We start from the raw sequence: 24933 nt of genomic DNA, 5'->3' as shown, positions 1-24933 counted from the left end.
TTAGGACACCCGAGCGTGGTGCAGGTATCTGCTGGGGCCAGCCACAGCACTGACAGTGGGTCTTGATCTTTGTATTGCACTCCGAAGATGTGGGCCTGAGCCGTGAGGGACAGGGTAATGAAAGGGTTTCTCCCTATCCCAAAGAAAAGCCAGAGTGTTTGAAGGTGGGTGGTGTGGTCCTAGCAGAGACCCTCAGCTGCTGCCCCCTTCCCTCGGTGTGTGGTGTGTTCCTGTCTCCCAGAGGGATTGTGTGATCTCTGCCTTCCCTTGCTCCTGGTACCACTGTTTCAGAGGGATCCTGCTCAGCACCTCCATGTGAGACACAGAGGGAGGAGGAGGTGGGTTTGGCTCATCAGAACCCACCTTCAGAGCAGAGGATGGAATCTTTGTGCTCCCCAGGCTGTCCTGCAGGGATGTCAGTTACCAGAAAGGCCTGTGCAGGGCCTGGGGCTGGTCAGGATGAGGTGCAGGGCTTGTGGCTTGTCCTGCAGCCCCTTCCCCAGCCTGGGGGTCTGGGGGTTGTGCAGCAGAGCTCCCTGTCAGTACCTGAGCACACAAAGCCTTCAGAAACACCAGCAAGGGGAGAGCCACAGCCAGCCCGAAGTGCTTGTGATGCTGAAGGGGCATTGACCTGTTAACTGCCCTGCCTCAGTTTCCCCTATGTGAAAGGGAGCTGGATTGTCTCTCTGCTCGGAGGAGGAGCACAGGGATTAGGTGCTGTGTTGGTTGCAGAGAGCTTTGGAGCTCTAAACTGGTAGAAATGCCATGGATTTATAAAAGGGGAGACCAAGGGTGGGTTGCTGATGATGAACAGGAGCTTCCTGTCCCCCAGCATTGGGGAGACAGCTCCAGGAAGGGCTCAGTCCCCCTTGGGACCTGCCCACCTGCAGCTTGTGGTCCCGTATGTCCTGAGCAGCCTTATTGTGATCCTGGTGTTCCCAAGGAGGGGTTGTGGGAGCAAATCAGTCAGTTTTACTTTATTTTCCTCCTCTTCAGGGTAGCAGATTTCCCTGGTGCAATAATTCCTTTAAAACCCCAAGGGAATTGCTCTGGGTGTCCCCTCCCAGGGCTGGCTGGCCCCAAACCTGCCCCTGCTGCTGCCCCCCAGCTCCTGTCGTGCCTCAGTTTCCCTTTCCCCTCCCTACCTCACAGGGGGGTTATGAATGACCGTTTCTAAAGCACTTTGAAGCCCTCTGGGGGAAGGCACTGGATGGATCCCAGGGGATTTGTCCTCAACGTGGCCCACATGGGACTCATGCTCCTCACCTGGGGAACCTTTTGCTCTTCCTCCTCGCCAGCGTTACCAACCCTCCAACTGAAATGTATATTTTTGCTAGAAGTACCAACCTCCAAGTGTTTTTAATAATATAAATAGTGTCCACAAACTGACTTGACTTTAAATAAATCTGAACTAAATATTTAAGAACCTTTGTGGCATCCAGCCTTTCCGTGTGGGGTTTCACTCAGGCCCCTTGGGGACCTGCCCTTCGGGAGGGTTGCAGCAGCTCCCGTGGGACTTGGTGTGGTTTCCATGGATTTGCCATGATTTAAAGGATTTATCAGCTCTCAACAGCCAAGAGTTTGTGGGGAGCAGCTGCTGCCCCCCAGCTTCCCTCTGCCCCCATAGAGTGCCCCCAGGGAAAACCATTGCCCCAACCCCTCCATAAAGCAGCTGTAGTTGGAAGGGACCTTAAAGCCCATCCAGGTCCAACCCAGTGGACCCCTTCCACTGGAGCAGCTTGCTCCAAGCCCCTGTGTCCAACCTGGCCTTGAGCACTGCCAGGGATGGGGCAGCCACAGCTTCTCTGGGCACCCTGTGCCAGCGCCTCAGCACCCTCACAGGGAAGAGCTTCTGCCTAAGAGCTCAGCTCAGTCTCCCCTCGGGCAGGTTCAAGCCATTCCCCTTGCCCTGTCCCTACAGGCCCTTGTCCCAAGCCCCTCTCCAGCTTTCCTGCAGCCCCTTTAGGCACTGGAGCAGCTCTAAGGTCTCCACCTGATTGCTCACTGTGATTGCTCATTGACTGATGCCCATCCCTGAGCAGCAGCCCCCAGCCAGCTTCCCCCCCAGTTTATATCCTGAGCATAGCACTGTATGGTCTTGGAATATCCCTTTGGGAAGTGGGGGTCGCTGTCCCCACTGCGTCCCCTCCAAGCTCCTTGTGCCCCCCTCATCCTCGCTGCTGCAGCAGTCTGGGTAGCTGAGAAGTCCTTGGCTCAGTGTAAACACAGCTCAGCTACAGCTACAACATCCGTGTGTTATCAGCGCTGTTCTCACCCCAAATCCAAAACACGCTGCACCAGCGCCTGGGAGGAAAATTAACTCTGTCCCAGCCAACAGCAGGCCACGGGCCAAGGCCAGGAGTAGTCCCAGGAGGTCTCCCGGCCGTTCGTGCTGCCAGGAGGAGATGGAGCCGGGCTCGCTGGTGGCCCGCGGGGGCTGCCTGAGACCCCTGTGCAGGTAGGGCTTTGGGGGGAAAGGGGGGGCTGGGAGCAGCTTCTGTGGGAGAAAGGCTGGAGATGGGGCTGTGAATCCCTCGCTCTGGGGACAGGGAATGGTTTGTGATGCCCCGGAACCCCCCTTTCCTGTATCCTCTGGAGGGTGAGGGGATGGAGGGGACCGGGTCTGTCCTGTCCGGCTCCCCTGCTCTGGAGCTGGGGGTCCCCAGCAGCACCCCAAGGGCCCCCCCTCCCTGCCAGCCCCAGGCTGAGGATTCCTGCCCCTTTCCATGCCTTCCATACCCCCGTGGTTCTCCCTGCTCCCCCAGCCTCATGCTCCAGCCCCCCCGGACAGCCCAGCCCTGGGCTTTGTTTAGCCCGGAGGAGGGGAGGCTGCATGGGGCAGGGAGAGCCCTGGCTCCCGCTGGGATCTGCCCCTGGGGAGGGCTCCTGAGCCCAGACACCAGCCGGGGGGCTCCGAAAACGCGGCCCCATCCAGGCAGGCGGGTCCCGGGTCTGACCCCGGCCCTGCCGCTTCTGGGGCTGCCAGGAACTTCTCCCGTGGGTTCTGCCGCTGGGGCCAGAGCTGCCGCTTCGCGCACGACAGAAAATCAGCGCAGACCTGCAGGTACTTCCAGAGCGGGTTCTGCGGCTACGGCGAGCGGTGCAGGTAAAGAGGCAGCGAGGACGGGGGCTGATGCCCCGGGGCTGGGCCGGGAGCCGGGAGGTGTCCTTACGGGACCTCTGTCTGCCCAGCTACGAGCACATCCGAGAGGAGCCAGTGCCGGTGGGGACCCGCTATGGCCCCGTGCCCCCCGTCCCCCGCAGCTACTGGGGCTCGGAGCCCGCACCCATGGCCACGGCCCGGGGCTGGGGAGGAGCCCGGCGCAGCTTGGCCCCCGCTGCCCCCAGCGTGGCACACGTGGCCTTCAAGTTCCCAAGCGTGGAGGCTGAGGAGAGGAAAGCCAAGGAGAAGATCCCCGCGCATGGGCATGTCCCGCGTGGGGCCATCGGCGGGGAGGCTGCTCCTGCACGAGCTCGGGGGGCCTCAGGTGGGTGCCTGGGGATGCTGGGGTGGTTGGTCACGGCCGTGCACTCCATGCATGGCTTTTCCCCACCTCCCTCCATCTGAAGCAATGCCCAGATGTGGGCAGCAGCTTTTAGTGGGGTTGGGACCGTAACAGAGCCTGTGCTCTGCAGCATCCATCCTGCCTCTTGGATGGAGGGGGGGGGGGATGTGCTTTTCCCCTCTGAGAGCTCTCCTGCCTGCAGGCTCCCAGGCGCGAGTGCTGCACCTGGATCCCAGCTCCTCTGACCCTGGGAAGGAGACGGGGACAAGGACTGACCTCGCAGAGGTGGGCTGGGGGTCTCCTGCACGGGGCGGGCCCTGTCGCTCCCTGTCAGTCCCTGTGGGGCAGTGGCAATGGGCAATGCCGTGTGGCTCCGCTTGCAGGTCCCCAAGGAGCCGGGTGCTGCGGCAGCGCCGGTGTCCAGCGAGGCACTGAGGGCCCGCAGTGAGGCCGTGGTGTGCGGCATCTGCATGGACCGGGTGTACGAGAAGCTGCTTCCAGAGGAGCGGCTCTTCGGGATCCTCCCCAACTGCAGCCATGCGTACTGCCTGGGCTGCATCCGCAAGTGGCGCCGCAGCCGCGACTTCCAGAGCACCGTCATCAAGTGAGCGGGGATGGGGATGTGCTGGGGTGGGCACCAGCACCCTTTCTGCACCCTGAGATCCTCCCCTGGGTCTTGGGAAGGAACAACTTCCCTTTGGGAACAGGCATTTGGGGTTGCGATGGGGTTGGGGATGCTGGATGAGGCTGTAGTAGTGGGACCAGCCAGTGTGGGTGCTAGGCCCATGCTCCCTGCTCCCTTTTTGGGACCTGCACCCATCTCCTTTGCCAGGGCCTGCCCAGAATGCCGCATCACCTCCAGTTACTACATCCCCCACAAATACTGGGTCTCGGAGGGGGCTGAGAAGGAGAAGCTCATCAAGGCCTTCAAGGCACGGACAGGGTGAGTGTGCGGCCCTGCGGGCGCTGCGCTGCTCCAGGACCTGTACCCACAACCGTGCTTTGACCCCATAGGAAAATCAGGTGCAAGTTCTTTGCCCAGAACCGCGGGTGCTGCCCATTCAAGTCAGACTGCATCTACCTGCACGAGCTGCCTGCCCGCCCGCCACCCCCACACAGGCAGCAGCACCCGAGGGTGCCCTTTGTAAGTGGGGTGGCACAGCCGGGGGGGCCGGGGCAGGGCTCCAGGCTGGGGTTCATCCTATCTCCTATGCTGCAGGAGCCTTCTTTGCAGAGCTCTGACGAGGAAGACGAGGAGCTCTGCGTGCTGGAGTGGGCTCTCAGCCTGGCCATGCTGGAGGCAGACTTCCGATACTCCAGATACAGCCACGAGATGCTCCTGGTGGAATTCAGTGACTCTGACTGAAGCCATGGGGTGCCGCACATGGGGTGCCCCACTGTTGGTGGCAAGGGAATGTCCTCTGGGAGGGGGGAAGCATCAGCTTTTGATGTGTTGGGCTGCTTCCAACACTGATTTGGGGTGCTGCACCCTGGATGGGGTGGGATGGGGAAATCACCCCCGTGTTGATGGACCCTCAGCAGGTCCCACATCCCATGGGAAGCCAGGGGGTGATGGAGCTGGGGGGTTCTCAGTGCAACGGGCACAGACCCCCCCCTTCTCCTGCCCTCACCTTGGTGGTGGAGACCGGCGAGGGGGGCCGGGGCTGGGTTTCGGGCTGGGGGTTTAGTGCACACGGGGCCGTGGGGGAGCTGCGGGCGCTGTTTTAAACTGCTTTTATTCAACGTGGACGTGATGAAATAAAGCGGGCTCTGAACGCCCACCGCCGCGGCTGTGCTCCGGGGGGGATGCGAGGGTTTCCCTTTAAGGGTTTATTTGCATAACGAAGCCAACGTGCATGGGCGGTTGATTTGCATATGTGGCGCGCTTCTCCAAAGGGGCGGGCCCGGAAGTGGAGTGGCGCGGATTCCGGGTCACCGGCGGTCCCTGGGAGGGGAGGGTACCCGGTCCCCTTCCGGTCCCTGCCCGTGCTGTGTGTGTCTCCCAGCGGTGTCTGTCTGTCTCCCAGCGCGGGTTACCGGGGGCGGGCACCGGGATAACCCAGCCCCGGTGTGCGGGTCCCCGGCGGCATCAGGGCTGCTCCGGGCGGGGGCACCGCCAGCAGCCCCCGGCGGTTCCCCTCTTGTCCCGTTGAGCGGGTGGTGGGGAGCTGCGAGCGGAGCGGGTTTAGAGCTTGGCGGGGGTTCCTCGGTGATGCTCCTCCATCCTCGGGTGGTGAGGATAACCACGGCCCCCCCTGCAGGTAAGGGCAGCCCCCAGACTGGAGCTGGCGAGGGGGGTTTGCTCCAGAGCGTGTCCTGGGTGGACCCGTCCTCCCTGCAGCCTCCCCGGTGCGCCCCGTGTGAGGCCTCTCCCCGATTCCCCTGCAGGCGATGGAGCCCCAGGGGCTGCCCTGGCTTCGGAGCTTGGACAAGCCCAGCCGCCTCCTGCTCCACGCCCTGGCCTCCGGCCCCCGTGGGGCACTGGCTGCGCTCCGGATGCTGCAGCGGGGCCAGCCCGGGGAGGGACCAGGGCCCGTGTTTCCCTGGCAGAGCTTCGCTGCAGCGCTGTGCGCCGAGGAGCCTGCGCTGGACGGGCCGGAGGGGGCCCTGGCTCTGTGAGTTGGATGTGTGTGATCTGCGGGAGGTTTGGGGTGCCAGGTGCCCGGTTCAGCACCGCACAGCCTCTTTCCCATGGGCTGGAGTGATGTCAGGGTTGTGGCAGGGACCTGCTGCTCTTTGCCTGCAAAAGCTGGTGAAGGTATAAGGCATGGCTCAACCTGGGTTCAGAGTTCAAGGAGCATTTGGACGATGCTCTTAGCCATATGGTTTAGCTGTAGGTAGTCCTGTGAGGAGCAGGGAGTTGGACTCTATGATCCTTATGGGTCCTTTCCAACTTGAGGTGCTCTGTGTTTTCTGCCTCCTCTTGCTTCCTGGGCCCATTAGACCCTGCTCCACGGGAAACAAGGATTTAGGGATTTGCTCTGATCTTTCCCCTTTCTCCCCTTATCCAGGAAGCCGCGGCTGCTGCTGCTCCCTGTTGTGTGCCAGAGAAACCTCTTCTCCCTGCTGCTCATGGTGCAAGCCCTGGTGCCAGGGAGCTGCCTGGATCGGCTGCTCCAGGCTTTGGAGCAGGATTCCCATGTGGATCCCTGGGTGCGGGCGCTGGGGAATCTGCTCCGGCAGGAAGCAAGGGCAGCAGCGTGCTGCCCATCTCCCGGTCCCTTGTCTTCCATGTGCCAGCAGCAGCTTAGGTGCCTGGGCCAGAGAATGGGCCAGAACAATGCAGAGGGGCGAAGGAAACTGAACTGGTGCTTCAGCAAACAGCCCAGTGGCACTGGGGATGGGGCTGACTCTGTGCTTCACGGTGGGAAGCACGAGGAAGGGTCAGAGGAGAGCCTGGAGTTGGGTGAGGAGAGAGAAGGGAAGAGGATGCTGCTGGAGGAGGTGGTGTTGGACCCCCCGGGAATGCGGGAGGTTGAGGATGTGGCAGGGAGGGAAGAGGAGACGCCAGAGGAGTCCTCAGGAGATGGAGCTGCCCAAAGCCCTTGTGGGGCTGCTCCGGAAGGCTCCCAGCAGGAAGCTCCCAGGAAGATCTCCCAGGCAGAGGTGGCAGTGGAGGTCCAGTCCTTTCTGCAGGTACTGGGCAGGGTTGGCTTCCCCCTTCCAGCCACTGAGCCCTTACACTCCGATTCCTAGTCCTTCATCTCATTTTCTCCAGCTGCATGGACCGAGACTGAAGATGCTGCTGCAGGAGTCCAGTGTAAGTGTTGCTTCTGTCTCTCTCCTGGAGCTGGTGGTCTCAACGGGCTCAAGACAGGGGCTCTGGAAGGGATGGGAGAGGAGGTGGGTTTACAGCGATGGCTGGAGGCTGCTGCCACAGGGGTTTGCTGTCTGTGGGCACCCTGTGTGGCAGTGCAGGGGGTGGCAGTGAGCAGAAAAGCCCTGGAGCTGTTTTGTGGTTGGTTTATTGCTACTCAAGGTTTCCCTCCAGCACCCAGATCTCAGCATCCCCCCTGAGCTGCACGTCCTGAACAGCTGCTCTCCTGCCCAGGTGAGCCTCAGCATCCCACTGCAGCTGCTGGTGCTGCTGTCTCTAGCGTCCCTAATGTGCTGCCCCTCTGCCACCCCAGCTCGAGGGGCTGTGCTCCTTCCTGCAGCTCTCCACGTGCCCGGAGCACCTCCTGCTGCGTTTCTGCAGCTGGTTGTTGGTTCTGAGCCCTGAGCTCGGCTACACCAGCGCAGCCACCCTGGCGCAGCAGCTCTTCCTCAGGCGAGTACGTGCAGGAGCAGCAGAGACCTCCTGGCCCCCGCTTCCCTCCCCGCCATCCCCATCTGCCTTTCCTTGTCCCTAGGTCCTGTCCCTCACCCAGCCGCCCTCCCGACACCTTATGGCTGCCCTCACTTCGTTTTGCTCCAAGTATTCCCAGCCCTTCTGTCGTGTCCTGGTGGCTGCGGTCCTGCAGGAGCCTGGGGAAGGTGTGATGGGCTTGCAGGAGGCTTCATCTGCTAGCAAATGGAGAGGGGTCATGGGATGCATCCATCAGCAAGGGGAGCCCCAGCTTCTCTTCTCCTGGGAGACAGTTTATTGCCCAAAATACATTAGGAACCATGGAGGAATGCTGCTGGGTTTATCTGGGCAGGTGAACACTTGGGAGTTAGGATGCCAGGCTGGCTCCCAGCATCAGCGCTCCCAAAGGGAAGCTGCCATCCCGTTCCATGGACTCCAGGGTTCCTGGCAGCTCCTAATGCTGGGGCCAAAACCGCCCCAGGCAGGCTCTGCTGGCATGAGAAGAGGGTCCTGCAGGAATCGCTGCCACAGCAGCATCCCCTTCTAGGGGCTGGTGCGAATGAAACCCTTGCTGCAGATGGGCACAGGCCTATCCTGAGCAGCAGAAGGGAGCAGTACCTGCTTTCTGGGTGTACCCCTGTGTGAAGGGGGCGTTGGGCACATCCCCATGGGTTTGGCAGCCTCTTCAGGCTCTGTGCCCGTTGTGCATTACCCTTGCAGGTGCTGAGCAGACCAAGCTGCTGTGCGAGCTGGTGGAGGAGTGCCTGGAGCCGGACTCCGTGCGGCTGGTGCTGAGGTGGGAGCTCACAGGAGCAGCAGCCCCACGCCACGGGTGCGGCGGCTCCAACCGGCCGGCAGCTCCATGGGAGCATCACATCCGCTCCTCCCCGTCCTTTGCAGCCAAGTCTTGGAGGTGCCGTTGTCAGAGAAGCTCCTGCCCATAGTTCAGGCTGTGCTGGGCCGGCAGGTGAGGACCCCCTTGCCCCCCGCCACGTTTCCTTGCCGGCTCCAGCAGCCCCGGAGCAAGGCCCCGGTCACCTCCCTGCTTGGGGCTCTTCCAGGAGGTGCTGCCCCCGGAGCTCTTGGATGGGCTGGTGCTGGCACTGTGCCGGCAGGCCCCAGCCCTCGGCACGGCGCTGGGATACACTGGGCTGGTGATGGCCGTGCTCACCATGTACCAGAGCCAGGTGAGTGGGGCCGGGCTCGCACCCCGGGGCATTGGTGGTGCAGCTCTCGGCTCCTGGCTCCTCTCCCACCAGGTCAGCCCGTCCCACCGGAGCAGCCTGGCCGCAGCGCTGGGCCGCAGCAATGGGGCTCTGAGGAGGTCACTGCAGGGGGTGCTGGAGGGGGACAGGTGAGGGGGATGGATGCTGTGCTCCGGGGGGATGCTGCGTTCTGTGGGGATGCTGCTCTCCGGGGGGATGCTGCGCCCTGGGGGATGCTGCACCCGGGGGATGCTGCGCTGCTGGGGGTGCTGCGCTCCGTGGGGATGCTGCGCTCCGTGGGGATGCTGCGCTCCGAGGGGGATGCTGCGCTGCTGGGGATGCTGCGCCCGGGGGATGCTGCGCTCCGGGGGGATGCTGCGCTGCTGGGGATGCTGCGCTCCGGGGGGTGCTGCACTCCAGGGGGATGCTGCGCTCTGGGGGGGATGCTGCGCCCCGGGGGATGCTGCGCTGCTGGGGGGATGCTGCGCTCCTGGGGGTGCTGCGCTCCGGGGAGATGCTGCGCTGCTGGGGATGCTGTGCTCCTGGCGATGGGAAACACAAGTACCCACTAAAGCCATGCTGAGCTTGGTGCCGGTGGGGTTCCCTGTCCTTGACATTCTCTTTCACCCAGGTGAGCACCAAAGAGAACCACAAAGCAATGGCTTCCTTGGGCAGAGCCTGCTCTTAGGTGGTGGTGACTGCAGCCCAGTGCCTTCCTGGGCTCACCAGCAGCGGGATGGAGACCCAGCATGTGTGGGCTGGGACTGGAGCACCCCTGCCTTTATCCTGGGGCTTTGCAGTGGTGCCTTGCACTTGGCCAGCCTCGGTTGAGGTGGGCTGTCACTGGGCAGCACCGACCCAGCCCCACGCATGCCGTTAGGCTTGAAGATGAAGGTTTCTTGGTTAAACAATAAATGTATTTCCTGTTGTCTCTCTGTTTGCTCTGTGTGTGAGTGGCCTCCCATGGGTGCCATGCCACACTCAAGATGGCGCCCCCGTCTTCTCGCCGCGCCACACTCAAGATGGCGCCCTCAGCCTTCCCCTTCCACAACGCTCAAGATGGCAGCCCCAGCCTTCCGGTCCCGCCACACTCAATATGGCGCCCGCAGCCTTCCCCCTCCACAACACTCAAGATGGCGCTCCCGGCTTTCCGGTCCCGCCACACTCAAGATGGCGGCTCCCTCCACCCCTCTCCCAAGATGGCGGCAGAGGAGGAGCTGTGGAGGGGCTGGCCTGTTCGCAGGTGTCGCTTCTTGTTTTAATCAACCCGGATCTGCTGCTAGGTTGAAAACGGAGCAGGGCAGGCGCAGTGCTTCCTGTGTGTGCCTCCAGCCTTGTTTCGGTTCTCCCCAGTGGCAGTGCTCAAAGCATCGGGCTGCTCCTTCCTGGCGCCGGGTCTGTGCAGTGGTCGGACTCAATGATCTTAAAAGGTCTTGTTCCAACCTAAATGACTACGAGTCTATAAAGCTGGCAGAGCTCCCCCTCTCCTTGCCCACAGTGGCATCCCGGTAGCCAGAATGAAGCCATCTTGCCCAACACTTCCTATTGGAAGTGTTTTTCCAACGTTGTGGTGGCTCAGAGCACCTAGCAAGCGACGTAGCATGGTGGAGTTTGGAGGTCCTTGGGCCTTAATGCCCGTAACACATGGCTGAATTAAGACAGAAACCAATCTGAGCCTGTTTGAATATTGTCATTCTGGACCAGGTTTAATTTACCCTTGTGATTTTTACCATGGCTTGAAGGCGCCAAGGCACAAGGGGTATGTTCTGTGCACCTTGGCTATGCTGGTTTCTGGGTGGTGCAGCAGTGAGCTGCGAGGTCTGCTGGGATTTACAAACCTCAGGATGCAGGAGAGTGGGATCAAGATGAAGGCCTGGTAAACTTGGATTGTCTGCTTTAAATCTGCCTTTTTTCTGGTTTACAGGGACCTCTGTATGTCACTTTCCTGCTTGTCAATGCAGCAATGATGACACTGCCCATTGCAAGGTGTTCGGTCATGTGCTAATAAAAGTGCTTTATAGTGTCACTGATGCCAGATTTTTATCCTGTGTCCTTGAAAGCACCCACTGGAAACCTCATCTGGGCACGCTGTGGATGGAGGAGTGGAAAGATAACGATGGGAAGGAGGGGATGGACTCCGAGGGAGGTAGTGCTGGAGTTTTAATGGAGGCTTTGAAGCATTGCATACTTGAGGAAGGAACTGTTTAAAAATTCATAAACATTTCCATCTACAAAGGGCGAAGAGGGATTCAAACATGCAGGTGAGACATGTTACTGCTTCAAGTTTACTCATTAACGTTTTGATCCAGCCAGAGGAACGAAACTGAAGCATTAAGTGATGCTCTTAATGCTGAGAGCACAGATTTCTGACTATAGTAAGAATCTCTTAAGCTATTTTAGGTGACACTGGACTGATGAGGCTTCAAAGTCTACATTAGCTGGAGGGAGGAAACCTTCCAGGGAGCCAAATTGTTGATGCATTTGCATACCAGTGCGTTAATAGCTGAGTATATTGAAGCTATTGTAGGGCTGCCCAAACTACGACATAAATAGAAGTTGTGCCCTGATCACCAAGGTCTGAGCCTGCTCTTCTGGCTTTATTAGGTAGCAGCCTGCGGTCCTTATGGATTCCCTGCAAAGCTTCTCCCAGTGACCTCGGTGTCGTTGCCCGCAGGGCTGTGGCTGTCGGTCACATGAAGATGACTGAGGACAAACTCATCTCCAGAACTCACCTGGTCATCAGCTTCCCGGTGTCCTTGCTGCAGAACTGGAAGGATGGGCTGTGTATACCTGGAGCACTGGGGGGAAGCACCGGCACCTCTATGGACTGGGCAGCAATAAAGGCTTTGAAGTCTGGCTCCAGTGTGCATCTCTCCTTGGTTTCATAGCTGCTCACTGGTTTCTTTAGGCAGCAGGCTGACTCTCACAGGCCGTTCTTGGCTCCTATGTGCAATATGCATCTTTGCACTTCTAAACTCATCTAGATATCCTGGGAGCTGCCTTTTGGGGCAGCCTATGTGGTTTTTGCATGGAGCAGTAGTGAAGGATCAGCTTTGCAAACTGCAAGGGGGGGGTCCTGTTCTGGGAAGCATAACATTGTCTTGTAGAAAGAGCCGCCTTAGCCCTGGTTTTGCTCCTGGCTGCAGTTTATCATGTACTGTGGATATCTCTGCGCTGTGCAAGATAACAGTCACGGCAGGAGAACTGGAAGCAAACCCTGGAGACGCTGGAAGTGCTGGTGGAAGACTCCTTGTTTAGGTGGTGGTTGGTAATACCCGCAGGGAAAACTTCACTCTTTGACTCCTCTTGACCCTCTTAGGAACTGTCAAATCCAGCCTGAACAGTTCAAACAAGTGGATGCGGCATAAGACATCAGTCAGGTTTTATAGCTCAGCAGAGCCGTATCCAAGAGCAGAGGGAGAGCCAGGGCTGGGTTTGCCCCTGTCCTGATTTATTAGCAGTGCTGGTGAAGGGAAAGGTCTGAAGCTTTGTCTTATGCATTTCCCAAGCTGTGTGTAGAAGGCAGTGTATAATTTTCAGCCTGTTTACTCGGGGTATTTGACAGTGGTTCCTTATCAGCTTCCTTCTCCATTTGTAAAGATTTACCTCCTTCATGCTATGGAGGGGAATTCCCTTTTTGGCCTAACAGTTTTGGTTGGTTTTAAAGGAAATTAATATTATGCAAGTGCATGGGTTTTCTCTCTGCTGCCTTCTCATTCTCCCATGGTGAGTTTTGCACCAGTTTCATGACAAGAGGATGTCTCCACTCCCTAAGTGGCATCTTGGTGTCATGGTGGTACAGTGAAGAACCTTCTTTGGGTGGGCAGAGGCATGTGGATGCTGCACTCACAGATGTTATTCAGAGCCACATGGGAGCCAGACCAACTTAGTCTGTGCAACACCCTGGTGGGAAGTGCTGAAACTACTTTTCATTTTCCATTTCCATTCCTTGTCCTCAAAATGGTCCCTATCCATCCCCTGAGGGGCTGCCTCTTTCCCCTACAGGCACGTCCAGGGAGTCGCTATGTCCCCTCTTGCAGGGAAGCTGATAGTCCCCTGCTTCCCCCTGGAGAAGCTTCATTGACACCTGTGAATCACATGCATGTAATCCCTAATATGCTGATGCAGTTTTGGATTGAGGTCTGGTGGCTGTGACACCCAGATGTGAGGCTGAACCACTCGGGGGAAGGCTTAGCAGGCCTTTTAATTCAACCTGAACTTTCAAACTGAATCAGAAGAAGCAAAACCTCTCTTTCTGGTCTGCCTTTTGCCAACAGCCTTTTAATCATAGTGAGAGAATCGTGTTCTCCCTTGTGTAGTGTGGCGGCTGCCAGGTCTCTGTCAGCTGGGGAGACAGAGGGTCACACAGAGATGGATTAGCTGGAGGGTTGGGGTGTTGCTTATGCTCGGGCCTCCTGCACAGACCTAATAAATCACGTTTGCCGCATCAGCAGTAGCAGGCAGTGTCAGTGTGAGCAGCTTTCCTCTGAGAAGTGAATAATCCAGATGCCCAGGGGCTCTGGGAGCTGAGCTGCTCAGGAGCAGCCCTGGGAAGATGCCCTTGCAGTAAGTGCTGCATTGCTGCTGGGGGCTCGCTGGAAGGAGACACGAGGGGCAAAGCCAGAGCCCACAGCCCCTCACTGCTGCTCATCTGAGGCTGGAGATCTCCCAGCAGGGTCTCATTCATCGCTGCAGAACAGGTCTGTGCATGGGGAGCTGGGCTGCTTTTGCTTATGGCTCTACAGCACCTGGATTGCAATCATGGTTTAGATGCTCATACGTTAAAAATAAGGGTGCTTTATTAAATGCTTTTAGAAGCTTCTTGAATGGGGTTGTTTGCGAAGAGGAGCGTTGCCTCTTACTGAAGCACATGTGTGTGGGGAGGGAATAGAGAAGTTTTTGAGCAGAAACACTCTTTTCTGTTGTGGGGAGCCAATGTGATGGTGTCTTAAAGTCTGTGTCCCCCCCAGAGCAACTTGGTGCAGCCATGGGCATGCCAGGACACAGAGCAGAGGCTACAGAGCCTGATTTGCTGCCTGCCTGGTGCCAGGCTGCTGCTCCCAGGGAGGAAGCAGGCTCTGTGGGTACAGGGCCAGCAGGAACTGCTGTTAGATTAAGAATATCGAAAGTTGGCAGGAAATAAACTCCTTTGTGTTCCAGCCAGTCCTCAGAGATCAGAGGGGCTGAGTGCAGCTTCATTTCTCATTATCACCTATTTAACACTATGCATCCCGTTGTGTTAAATCAGAACTTTCACAAGTACGGATTCATGGATAGTGAAGTTTATCGAAGCAACAGAACTACAGATTTGGAATTGCTGTGGGTAAATTCTGCTGCTGTGTTAGCTCTCAGACCCACAGCTAGCCAGTGACTGATTGAGCTCCTGGAAGAAACCAACTGGTGATTCACTAAGCTTGGTTCTACCTGGCTATCACCTGATGGAGCTGCAAGGGGAGAGGAGCAAGCCCATCAACTTGTCTGCAAAGTGGGGTCCTATTCAAATGCCACATTTATACTCTGGGAGAAGTGGAGGTGAGGCTGTAGTCAAATTGCCAGCTGCTGCTGTCATAGATGGGGGGAGCAGCCACTTTCTCACTTTGGTGTATTTATTTAGGTGAGTGAGAGAGAAGTTGAGTTTTGGTCTGCTACCACACCATGTTAATCCCTTCACCATGTATCTCAGGGCCTCATTCCTACACGAGACTGCGCTGGTGGCAAGGCACTGGTGTGCAAAGGTCTCTGTCCACTGTCCCTCTGGTTTTGTACACTCTGCTCAGCATCATGCTTTGAAGGTGCTTTGCCTTCCATGCCCTGTTATGGGAGGCTTGGCTGCAGCCTCTCTTGGGGAGGAAGCACATGCTTGGCTAGAAAAAGCACTCAGCATTAAAATGAATAGTTTAGCTCCATGTGCCAAAGCAGATCCTGGAGGAGGGGAACGGCATCAGGGCGATGGGCTCCATGTGCTGAGCCTCAGACCAGGGGAAGGAAGGGTCTTCTCATCTGCTTGGCTCTCCCCTTTCTGAAATGAAACAGTGCCTGGAGGCGAGGCAGCCAGGACTGGCAGCGCTGATGCAAACCTGACTTCATGCCTGGAGACTTAGCAGTGTTTTGAGACAGCAGCCGGCTGGGAAACTCATTGGGAGAACACTCCTCTGCCTCTGGATGGACATGCATGGGTGTACTCTCCTGCAGAACAGATCCAGCTCTGTCATCCCAAGCCCTGAGCATTCTCTAGCAGCTTGGGCCAGGCACCCTGCTCGCTTCAGGGCATGTGTCTGTGCAAGTCCTTCTCTAAAAGAAGCTGAAGTGATCACCTGAAACCCGTGGAGATGACAGAAAACTGAACGGGCTGGAGGAGAGAGGAAATCCCTGGGGAAGTAATTTTAAGGAAAGGCAGGGGATGTATAGGACTGTAAAGCAGAGAGTGACAGTTGCAGTCTGCCTTCCAGCATGTCCCGTGTCCTGGCAGTGTGAACTTATGATGCATTCATTGTCATTAATTGTGCTAATCGTGCATACCACAGCTTGTGTTGCTGGGTATGTGTGTTACAGGAAGATGTGTGTTACAATGTGGGGCTATCCTTCCCCTAAGGCAACTCGTGATTTCTCAGCAGCTCTGCTTTTGGGTCAGGTCAAAGCAGGAGGTGTTTGCCCCAAGAGGGGAAAACCCATCCCTGGGGGCTTCAAGGATGTTGGAAGCCCTGACCTGGTGGGGACCACTTTTGATCGCTGTTTCTAAAGCCTTATCCCACTGTGGCACAGGTCCTGCTTTGGAGCTGCAAATGGGTTCTCTGAGCCCCCCCAGGCCCTGGGGCCGCATCCTGTGCTCTGGCCCTTACTGACGGGTATGATGCTGGGCCGGCCCTGCCCCTAGACTGGGAGATGCCGATTGCTGGCTGACCTCTCAGGGCTTAAGAGATTTGCAGACCCCAAGGACCTGCTTTGTTCCTCTTGATGCATTAGGGTCCCATAGGCAAACAGCAGCTGCGTGCCTGCAGCCCGGTCCCCTGTAGAGCTGAGCATCGAGTCTGATTCCATATAAGCTCATTAGGGGGAAAAAGCAGCTTTAGAGGATTTGAGCAAAGGATTGGGCAGAAGAGGCAGTGGGGGTGATGGCTGGGGGGGGGGGTGTAGGGCTGCTGAGAGGAACAAGAGGGACTGGGGTCCTGGGAGAGAGGCTTCCCTGCATCAGCACATGTGATGCTACAGGGGCTCCTCATCTGTTACCCTGGTTTAACCTGGTGCTGTGTCCCCCACGAAGCCATGAAGGGGTTCCCAAGGCTTCGGAGAGCCAGAGCCCTGAGCTCTGCCAGGGAGGTGCTGAGGCTCAGGTCCACTCTGCTCTGCAGGCACCAGGCACGGAGGGAGCAGCCATGGCCGTTCCCAGCTCTGCCACCGCCAAAGAGCGGGTGCAGGATCCGGCCCCGCACCAGAAGCAGAGGTTCTGTGGCCACCTGCAAACCGCTCAGCCCGGCCCAGCCCCGTGCGGGAGCTCTCATGCATGTCCTTTAAAGGCCTTCTCACATCCAGCTCTTCCCTGGCAGCTCCTCTGCCGCAGATGCGGTCGCTCTCGCCTCCGGGGCGCTCGCAAGCCCCGTCTGCGGGGGACTGAGTGCTGGGTCCGAGCTGGGGGCCCAGCCTCTGCCTTCAGCTGCATGAGACACGTCCAGGCAGGTAACGGCCCGGGGAGGGCTTGGGGAAGTGGCTGCGCCGAGGAGAGGCGCTTCCCGGGGCGTTATTTACACCGTGCTGCATGCCGCTGTATTTCCATCATAAAGAGTGAGTGGCTGGGGGCCCGTCTGAGCTGTAGTCAGCAGCAGGGTCTCCTGTGGCTGTTACAGAGCGAGTGCTTTGCATCAGGGACCAGCCCTGAGGAAAACTCCATTGTGATGGGTTTGGCTGATCCCTGATGGCCAGGGGGCTCCTGAGCCCCTGCGTAGAGGTACCAGGGACAATTTCCAGTGTGTCGGCATGAAATGGGCTTGTTTTGTCACATACCAAGTGCTGCTTGCTTTATATCTTCATCAGGGCTGAGATCTGGGAGATAGGTGATGGCCCCATTCAGGACGGGGGCAAGATGGGCGATGGCCCTGCTTGGTGATGGCGTGACCTATACTGAGCTTGGCCGAGGCTCTGTGCAGGCCGGTGGGACTTCAAGCAGTCCCTCTTCTCTGTCCCCTTCAATCTCTGCTGTGTTTCCTGTCCTAGCCCTAAAACCCCCTCTTTCTACCACAAACCTGTGTGTCTGTGGGCACAGCTCCTGAGGAGACCCATCCTGCAGGAGAATCCCTTCACCCTGCGCTGGGAACAGGACTCTGTGCACTTTCTCCTGGCTTTCTCTGGGTTTTAAACATTGCAAAACATCCTAAATGAGATGTCCAAGCTCCCTTGGTCTCGGGAATCTCTTCTATTTGTCTGTCTGGGAGCCAGCCTGGCAGGGGGATGCTTGAGGTACAGCAGGTTTCTCCTATTCTGCGTGTAGGGAGGTGCAATAGGTGCAAACTTATCTCCCCCCCATGGAGATGAGCCACATCAGGAGCTCCAGTTGCCCCATAGGAAGGGAACGGGGGTAATCCGGCTTCAACACTGCCCAGGACTGGGGCTTGTATTAATTCCTCCCTCCGTCGCTCTGTGCCCGCCCGAATCCCAGCAGCATCCTCCCGAACTGCAGCGGGCCTCCCCACCTCTTTTCCCACAGATGCCTCCACACTAAAGCAGAGGAGCCTGGAGCTCCTGCTGGGTGAGAAAACGCTTTAAAAATACCCCCTTTAAGAGGCGTTCTCCCATCTGCGCGCAGTTAACCCGTGTCTCTCGTGGTAGGTGTGCTGGTCCCGGAGCCTCCGCGCTTCGCAGATGAAGCCGCTCGCAGGGACCTCGCTGGGAGAGGAGGAAGAGGAGGCACAGGGGCTCGCCCAGGGGCGCCGACGGCGGCAGAGGCAGAGGATAAAGGGGCCCAGCGCCTCACCTCAGAGGTATGTGCATGACAAGCTCACCCCATGGATTCTTGGGGTGCTGGCAAGGATGGGATGGGGACGGCGGTGCCAGGCAAGGGGGCATTCTGGCTGGAGCATCATTTCAGCACAGGGGCCCCTTCTGCAGCCACCACTCGTAGGGAATGACCCCCAGGCTTGCAGGAGCCTGACTCTAGCCCTTTGTGGAGCTAGTAGCAAAGTTTTGGGGTTCAAGTCCTTTCCCATTTGGGTGCTGGTCTCCAACACAAGGCATCGAGCACCATTTTGGCACAGTGGCTGTTTCTGCAGCCACCGTTCCTGGAGAATGACCGCCAGGTTTGCAAGGAGAAGAGGGCAAAGCCCAACTGTGTCCCCTTCTGGAGCCAGGAGCAAAGTTTTGGGGTTGAAACCCCTTCCCAGTTAGCTGCTGGGCTCCAACATGAGGCTGCAGCCCCTGTATCTCCATGCATTGGTGGTCTGCCATCCCCAGTGTGCTCCACCATCCCAATGAGCAGGGATGCTGCAGAGCTGCCAGACTTCCTTGCACCCAGAACAGAGTTTTGGGGTGGTGAGACCATCCTGGTGCACTCTTGGGGGGTGAAATCATGTGCAGTCCCTGTGATAGTGATGTGAGCTAGTGCCTGGGCTCTGCCAGCAGCCGGCTCTGCTGTGCCTGGGCAGAGGCCGGTGCGCAGCGAGGGGTGCTCAGCAGCCAGGGCAAAGGGAATAAAGCACTGATGTGGTGAGGAGCAGCAGGGCCGTGGGCTGGTGACTCAGTGCTGGCTGGAAACGGCTCCGGCCGGCTCCTCCGTGCCGGCGCTGCTGCGGCTGCTGCGCCCGTGCCAGGGACAGCGGGGACAGAGGCAGAGCAGGCTGCAGGGGATGCTCAGAGAGGAGCCAGGTCTGGAGCTGCAGCCCATGGAGCAGCAACGCATCGCGGGGGGCTGTGGTGCTGGAGGAGGGCAGAGCGGGTGGGATACTGCCTCTGCTGCCAGAGTTTCTTTGGGGTTACCTGGATTTCTCTCCATAGGGAGCAGCAGGCAGAGCTGGCCGGGCTCCCTGTGTCTCCAGATGAAGGTAAGGACAGCCCAGCATGGGGATGGGGGGAATGGGGTGGGTTTTGCACTCTCCCTCCTGGAGCAGCATCGTATGGGTCCAGCCAGGAGGGTGTCCCCTGGCCTGGCAGCAGCTGTCTGCACCCCCACACCCATCCAGCCCTGGGACCCCAACCCCATTCCCTGCATCTGCCTCAACAGCGCTGACCTCACCGTCCTCCCACTGCCTTGGCCCAGCTCCCTTCACCCCACAGGGGTATTCTGGGGGTACCTGTCCCGAGAGCCTGCAGAAATGCCAGCGGGGATTTGGGGATCTCCCTTCAGGTGGTGTCGGGCTGGGGAGGGGACACTGCTGCCCAGCTCCAAACCCCCTGTTTTGTCCCCAGGGAGGATGAGCAGTCCCGAGGGGCACCCAGATGGGGTTTTGGCTGGGAGTGAGCAGAGCATGGAGCACGTTGGTGAGGTGAGAGGGGAGAGGAGGGCAGCAGGTTGGGGGGCTCTTCTCTCCAACCATCTCAGGCTCATGTGGACCCCCAGCTTCTCAGTGCTGCTCTTGTTGGGATGCTGTCCAGCACCAGGGAGGGGTTTGCTCCAACAGTGCCCTTGTGCCCCCCAGGTGCCAGGTACGGACAGGCAGGAGGTGGCTGTGCACACCAGGGACAGTGCTGGGGCCAAGGAAGGTGGGTGAGTCCCCTTCCCACATCCCTGCCGTAGGGGAAGGCTTGGAGAAGCTGGGCATGAGTGTGGGAACAGCGTGGCCTGATGAGAGTCATCTCCTTTGATGGGCACATGGGGAAGGCAGACTGGTCTGGAGGGGCCTGAAGCCCCCCTGATACTGGGGGAAGGACTGGGATAGTCCCACACCATGGGCACTTGCTACCTGCTGGGACAGGAGGGCAGAGGGAGAAGTAGAGGCCAAGGAAAAGTCTTCACATGTGGTTTCTCCCATGGCATTGCTGCCTTCCTGCAGATGCAGAAACCCCAGAGGAGCCACTGCTGGGTTTCCCCAGTGAGCTTGCGGTGCTGGAGAGACTCGGCTTGCACGGGTAAGAGCAGAGAGCACCTCCGGGGACTGTGGGACAGGGGGGTCCCATAGCAGGGCACTGTGTGCTCCAGGGATTGGCCTCGCCTCCTTTGCCACTGTACAAGAGCCATCCTCCAGACCAGGGGCACTTGGGCTTCTGGAGGTGCCTGGCACCCCTGCGAGCAGACCAAGGGCATTTTCAGCACGCAGTCCCTCCCTGACAGCGCTTCTCTTTCCACAGGGTGGCTTTGACAGAGCAGGATGTGGAGGTGAGCGCTGGGGAAGGGGGACGCAGGGACTTTGCTGGCTCATGGTCCCAGGGCTGTGCCCTGCTCCTGGCCACCCTCCAGGCACCGCAGTCCCCTGGCAGCCACAAATCCCTTTCCTGGCGATGCTGCTGGCGTTTGGAGGCAGCTGCATTTCCACAGCAAGATGAGCCCATCCTCGGCCTTCCCACCGGGTGCTCTGCAGCTTGCCCAAAGCGCCCCTAAGCCGGGGAGGTGGTGGAAGCCGCGTTAATAAAAACCAGTTTGCTGTGAGTGCCAGGGCTGAGTCAGGCTCCGCTGTCAGCTGGGACCTGCAGCGAGGGCTGGCATCTGCCTGGCCTCTGCTGTTGCCAGGAGGGCTTGGGATTGACATGCATTACCCATGGGGCACATCTCTTGGGCAGGACGGCATCTCATGGGGACCATCCCCATCACACAGCAGCCTAATGGCTTCTGGGGCAAATGCTAACTACCCTTCACACTGCCCTGCTTGGTGGCTTGGAAGGGAGTCTGTCTGCCTTGGGGACAGCAGCGCATGGCCCTGCTGGCATCCCCCTCACCCTGTGTCCCACCTCTCTCCCTCCTGCCCTCAGGCAGCCTTTGCCCACCTCGCCCTGGCTTTTCGCTGTGACGTGTTCACCCTGTGGCAGCGGGTGCAGGTGGAGAGACGGGCACGGGATGCGGCAGAGGAAAACATCCAGGAGGAGCTGGGGCAGTGCCGGGCTGCTCTGGAGGTAGGTGGGCATCAGGGCAGGGGGCTGGCGTCTGCTGGGGACATCCAGCATCCAGCCCCAGAGGGGTTTGGACAACCCCAAGTCCTGGCTCCAGCAGCTTCGTCCTTTCCCTCCACAGAGGCTGTGTCCATTCTGCACTGACACGGGCTGCAGGGAGACACTGGAGCAGCTTCAGCACAGCCTGGCCGTGCTGGCGGCTGCTGTGGAGCGGGCAACCAGTGCTGCAGAGAAGCTGGGGGCTGTACATCAGGTCTGTGATGTCTGCACCCTGCAAGGCTGGGAGCTCTGAGGGGTGCTGTGGATGGACTTGGGGACCCATCCCTGGGCTTGCTGGAGTTTGTCCCTCCTCGTGGTGCTGATGTTGACTTCATGAACATGGCATGACATGAAGAAGTTCTTCCTTGTGAGGGTGGTGACGCACTGGTAGGGGTTGCCCAAAGAAGTGGTAAATGCTCCATCCCTAGCAGTGTTCAAGGCCAGGTTAGACAGAGCCTTGGGAAGCCTGCTCTAGTGGAAGGTGTCCCTGCCCATGGCAGGGGGGATTGGAACTGGATGAGCTTAAGCTCCTGTCCAACCCAAACCATTGCATGATTCTATGTATGCATGTACTGGCTGCAAGGGATCTGCCTGTCATTGGGAGCGTTTGCACTCCCTGGATGGATGCACAGTGCAGGACAGGCAGGGACCCGGGTCTTTAGGGGCCAGGGAATGGGGAGCCTGATCTCCCATCCTGGCTGGCCGCAGGAGGCCCGGATGAGCCGAGCAGCAGAGGTGATGGTCCAGCACGTGGAGAACCTGAAGCGGCACCACCTGCGGGAGCACACGGAGCTGGAGGAGATGAAGCGCCTGATCCAGCAGAACTCCCGCAACCGGCAGCTGGCAGAGAGCCAGGGTGAGGTGGGCTCTGCGGGGTGTGCATGGAGCGAGCCCATGGGATTTGGTCCCAAACCCCTCCCGGGGGTCAGCGTGACCCTGCACTGAGAGCCAGCGGGTTGAGCAGGCTGGGACAGGGGACGGGTGACAGCTGGGACTCGATGACAAATGTGGGTTCCAGTGCTGGTGTAACAGCAGGCGCGGCGTGGGAGCAGGTGCTGGTGGCTGGAATGCATCATGCTGCAGGGAATGCAGGGCAGGGGGGCACAGGGCACACAAAGGACGCTCTGTCCCTGGATTCCATACCTTGTGTACACCATTGCCATGTGTGAAAGCAAGGTCCCTTCGGGCAGGGCACATGAGTGACTGTAGCAGTCATCAGGGACTGTAGCAGTAGGCCAAGGGGAATGGCTTGAACCTGCCCGAGGGGAGACTGAGCTGAGCTCTTAGGCAGAAGCTCTTCCCTGTGAGGGTGCTGAGGCGCTGGCACAGGGTGCCCAGAGAAGCTGTGGCTGCCCCATCCCTGGCAGTGCTCAAGGCCAGGTTGGACACAGGGGCTTGGAGCAAGCTGCTCCAGTGGAAGGGGTCCCTGCCCGTGGCAGGGGTTGGAGCTGGAGGAGCTTTGAGGTCCCTTCCAACCCAAACCAGGCTGGGATTCTATGACGTGTACCAAGCACTGAGCATGTAGCCAGGACAGCTTTCAATGGGAGGGAGGTTTGCAGCCATCACCCCTGTCTTCATTTTTGGGGGTGATGTAAGGCTGATTCTCTTTGATCCCAGATGACGCGGAGCCACGGCTGAGGCCTCATCCCCTGATGCGAAGTTTCCAGCAGGTAACTGGTCCCAGTTCAGCAGCCCCGGAGCCACCACCTCCCCGCACCCTGCTGCTCTCCCTCGCCTGCGGTCCCCGTGCACCCACTGTCCCAGGGCGATGCCATCCCTGCCAGCTGCTTGCTGCGGGCAAGGTCTGCTAGAAGTGCTGGGCACGAAGCAAAATGTAGGGGTGGCCTCGGGGGGCTGCAGGGAGAGAGGGTGCCCGAGGCTGGGTGCTGCTTGTCCCGGAGATCTCAGGCAGGTCCCTCTGCGTTGCAGGGTCATAGCGTGAGAGGCGCAGGCTTGGCTGTTCTCTAGCACCAGCTCGAATTCGGCACTGATTCCCCTACAGCTCAAGAGGTAGGGGAGCGCTCGGGGAGGGTTTAGGCAGCCCCGCTGGCACGGCTTGAAGCAGTAAGGACAGGCACAAACCTCTTGGCTTTGACCTTCCCTCATCCCACCAGCTCTCAGGCTTCCCCCTTAGCTCCAGGGCCAGTGGGAGGCTGGCACAGTGTCCCTTCTCCTCGGTGTCCCTGTGCTAGGGAGGCGATGGGGAAGGAGGGGATGGGGAGTACGGGCAGCGCTCACCCCCAGCCCCTCCGTTGCAGGGGTCTGCCCGCCGCAGAGTCAGCATCGCCGTCATCCCCAAGCAGCTCTTGGTAAGGACAGGCGCGGCGGGGACGGACCGGAGCTCTGTGTCCCGCTGCCGGACGTGTCCCCAGGCTCGGGGCTGCCGGGGCGCTGGGTCCCCGCTGATGTTCCCACCTTTGGTGCCCAGCCAGGTGCCAGCGCTGAGAGCCGAGCGGCGCTGGCCGGGGAGCTGGAGAGGGACGGGGCCCAGCGCTGGCGCAGCACCCAGAGGTAACGGCAGGGGGTGGCACGGCACCGGCTGGCACTGCCCCACGGGGCATGGCACAGCACCGGGTCCTCTCTCTCCCCAGGAGCGAGCTGGAGCCGCAGGGCCAGGGCAGTGCCGTGACCGGGGACACAGCGGCTGAGGCACAAGACAAAGGCTCAGGTGCAGGGAGCAAGGAGCCGGAGCAGCTTGGGCTGATGTGAGCAGCACCCCACGTGTGCCCAGCACCCTGTGTGTGCTCAGTGTCTGCCTGTGGCTGCTGGGCTCTTTGTGGTCCTAGGGCTGCACATGGGGAATGGGCTGGGGAATCTGGTGATGTAAAGCTGGGATGTTGCTTGTCTGCCCCAGTTTGACCCTCCTCTGCCTCAGTTTCCCCTGTGCATTGTGGGTCGCCTGTGCCTTCCCAGGCTGCTTGTATTTGGGTTGCAAAAGGGCCAGTGAGGTCTGGGGTTGAGCTGAACCCCCTCCTCGTCCCCGGCTGGGCGGAGGAGGGATTCGCTCTCCTCTCCCGGCTGATGAGTGTCCCTGGTCGCCTTCTCTCCAGGTCCAAGGGGTCCCCAGAGGTGCTGTGGCGGCCGTGGCTCTTCCTCCCGCAGTACTACTGGGTTTTCTTCTGGCTGCTTCTCCTGAGCATCGCCTTCCTCCTCCTCATCCGTGCCCTGGAGCTGCAGCGGCTGCAGTCTGTGGCATCGCCCAAGGCCTAAGCCTGAGCAGGGAGGGGAAGTCCCTCAGTCTGTGTCGTTGCTCCTTCCTCACACTGTAAAACACCACAGCCCTAGAATAATAAAACCGGAGGGAAAATGGGGGGGTTGTAATGCTGGAGCGCAGGGAACATCCTGTGGTGGGATCTAAGGTTTGGCTGGCACGTCCTTACAGGCACAAAGGGCTCACAGAGCTGCAGAAGCTCTCCTCGATGCTGTGAGTTTGCCTGTTCTCAGCACACCAAGGGGTGCAGGGATGCTACCACACAATCCCCCTGTGCTGCAGAGACGAGACTGCCCGTGGCCAGTGGGTTTGCATTAGCGTCAATGTTCCCTCCCCACTACGCTGCCTGGACACCCTCCACCGCGGCGTGTCCTCGGTCCCTGCTCCTGGGGAGCTGTAACTGAGATCTAATGCTCATTTGCTGCTGCCTGGGGGATAAAGGTGGGGCTGGCAGGAGCCAGGTCAGCGTCCAGACTCTCTGCCAGCAGCACAAAGGGCTCACAAACAGAGGGAGCTGTTCCTGGCCGCTCCAGCGTCTGGGAAAACCGCCTGGTTTGACGCGTCCGCCCCGTTTCCGCGTCCGCCCCGGGCTCTCTCTGCTCCAGAGCACGGATGGGCTCCGTTGTGCCCGCATCCAGCAGCCTCGCAGAGAGCCGG

The 24933-nt window shown here is 59.4% G+C and overlaps 2 protein-coding genes across 2 annotated transcripts; both read left to right on the top strand.

Moving 5' to 3' along the window:
* Positions 1 to 2004: 2004 nt before the first annotated feature.
* On the top strand, positions 2005 to 5147 carry LOC133210296 (E3 ubiquitin-protein ligase makorin-1-like). The gene is made up of 8 exons (XM_061349560.1): positions 2005 to 2458; positions 2987 to 3106; positions 3193 to 3488; positions 3637 to 3791; positions 3890 to 4110; positions 4339 to 4449; positions 4521 to 4641; positions 4687 to 5147. The coding sequence occupies exons 1-8, from the start codon at positions 2406 to 2408 to the stop codon at positions 4870 to 4872; spliced, it is 1263 nt and encodes a 420-aa protein (XP_061205544.1). The 5' UTR covers positions 2005 to 2405; the 3' UTR covers positions 4873 to 5147.
* A 430-nt stretch (positions 5148 to 5577) lies between these two features.
* On the top strand, positions 5578 to 24375 carry FANCE (FA complementation group E). Its single transcript, XM_061349559.1, has 24 exons — positions 5578 to 5767; positions 5895 to 6121; positions 6518 to 7142; positions 7225 to 7395; positions 7447 to 7557; positions 7664 to 7780; positions 7859 to 7982; positions 8515 to 8590; positions 8695 to 8761; positions 8856 to 8981; positions 17820 to 17971; positions 18981 to 19027; positions 19392 to 19468; positions 19622 to 19685; positions 19976 to 20051; positions 20271 to 20298; positions 20889 to 21029; positions 21148 to 21279; positions 21774 to 21921; positions 22683 to 22735; positions 23324 to 23374; positions 23494 to 23576; positions 23657 to 23770; positions 24116 to 24375. The coding sequence occupies exons 2-24, from the start codon at positions 5898 to 5900 to the stop codon at positions 24273 to 24275; spliced, it is 2967 nt and encodes a 988-aa protein (XP_061205543.1). The 5' UTR covers positions 5578 to 5767; positions 5895 to 5897; the 3' UTR covers positions 24276 to 24375.
* The last annotated feature ends 558 nt before the right edge of the window (positions 24376 to 24933 follow it).

Source organism: Neopsephotus bourkii, unplaced genomic scaffold (assembly GCF_033783945.1).
Source record: "Neopsephotus bourkii isolate Nb327-2 ecotype Australia unplaced genomic scaffold, CSIRO-AGI_Nbou_v1 NB_414, whole genome shotgun sequence".
Lineage (NCBI taxonomy): Eukaryota > Metazoa > Chordata > Aves > Psittaciformes > Psittacidae > Neopsephotus > Neopsephotus bourkii.
Note: the sequence above shows the minus strand (reverse complement) of the source record. Positions and strands in the feature narration are given on the sequence as shown.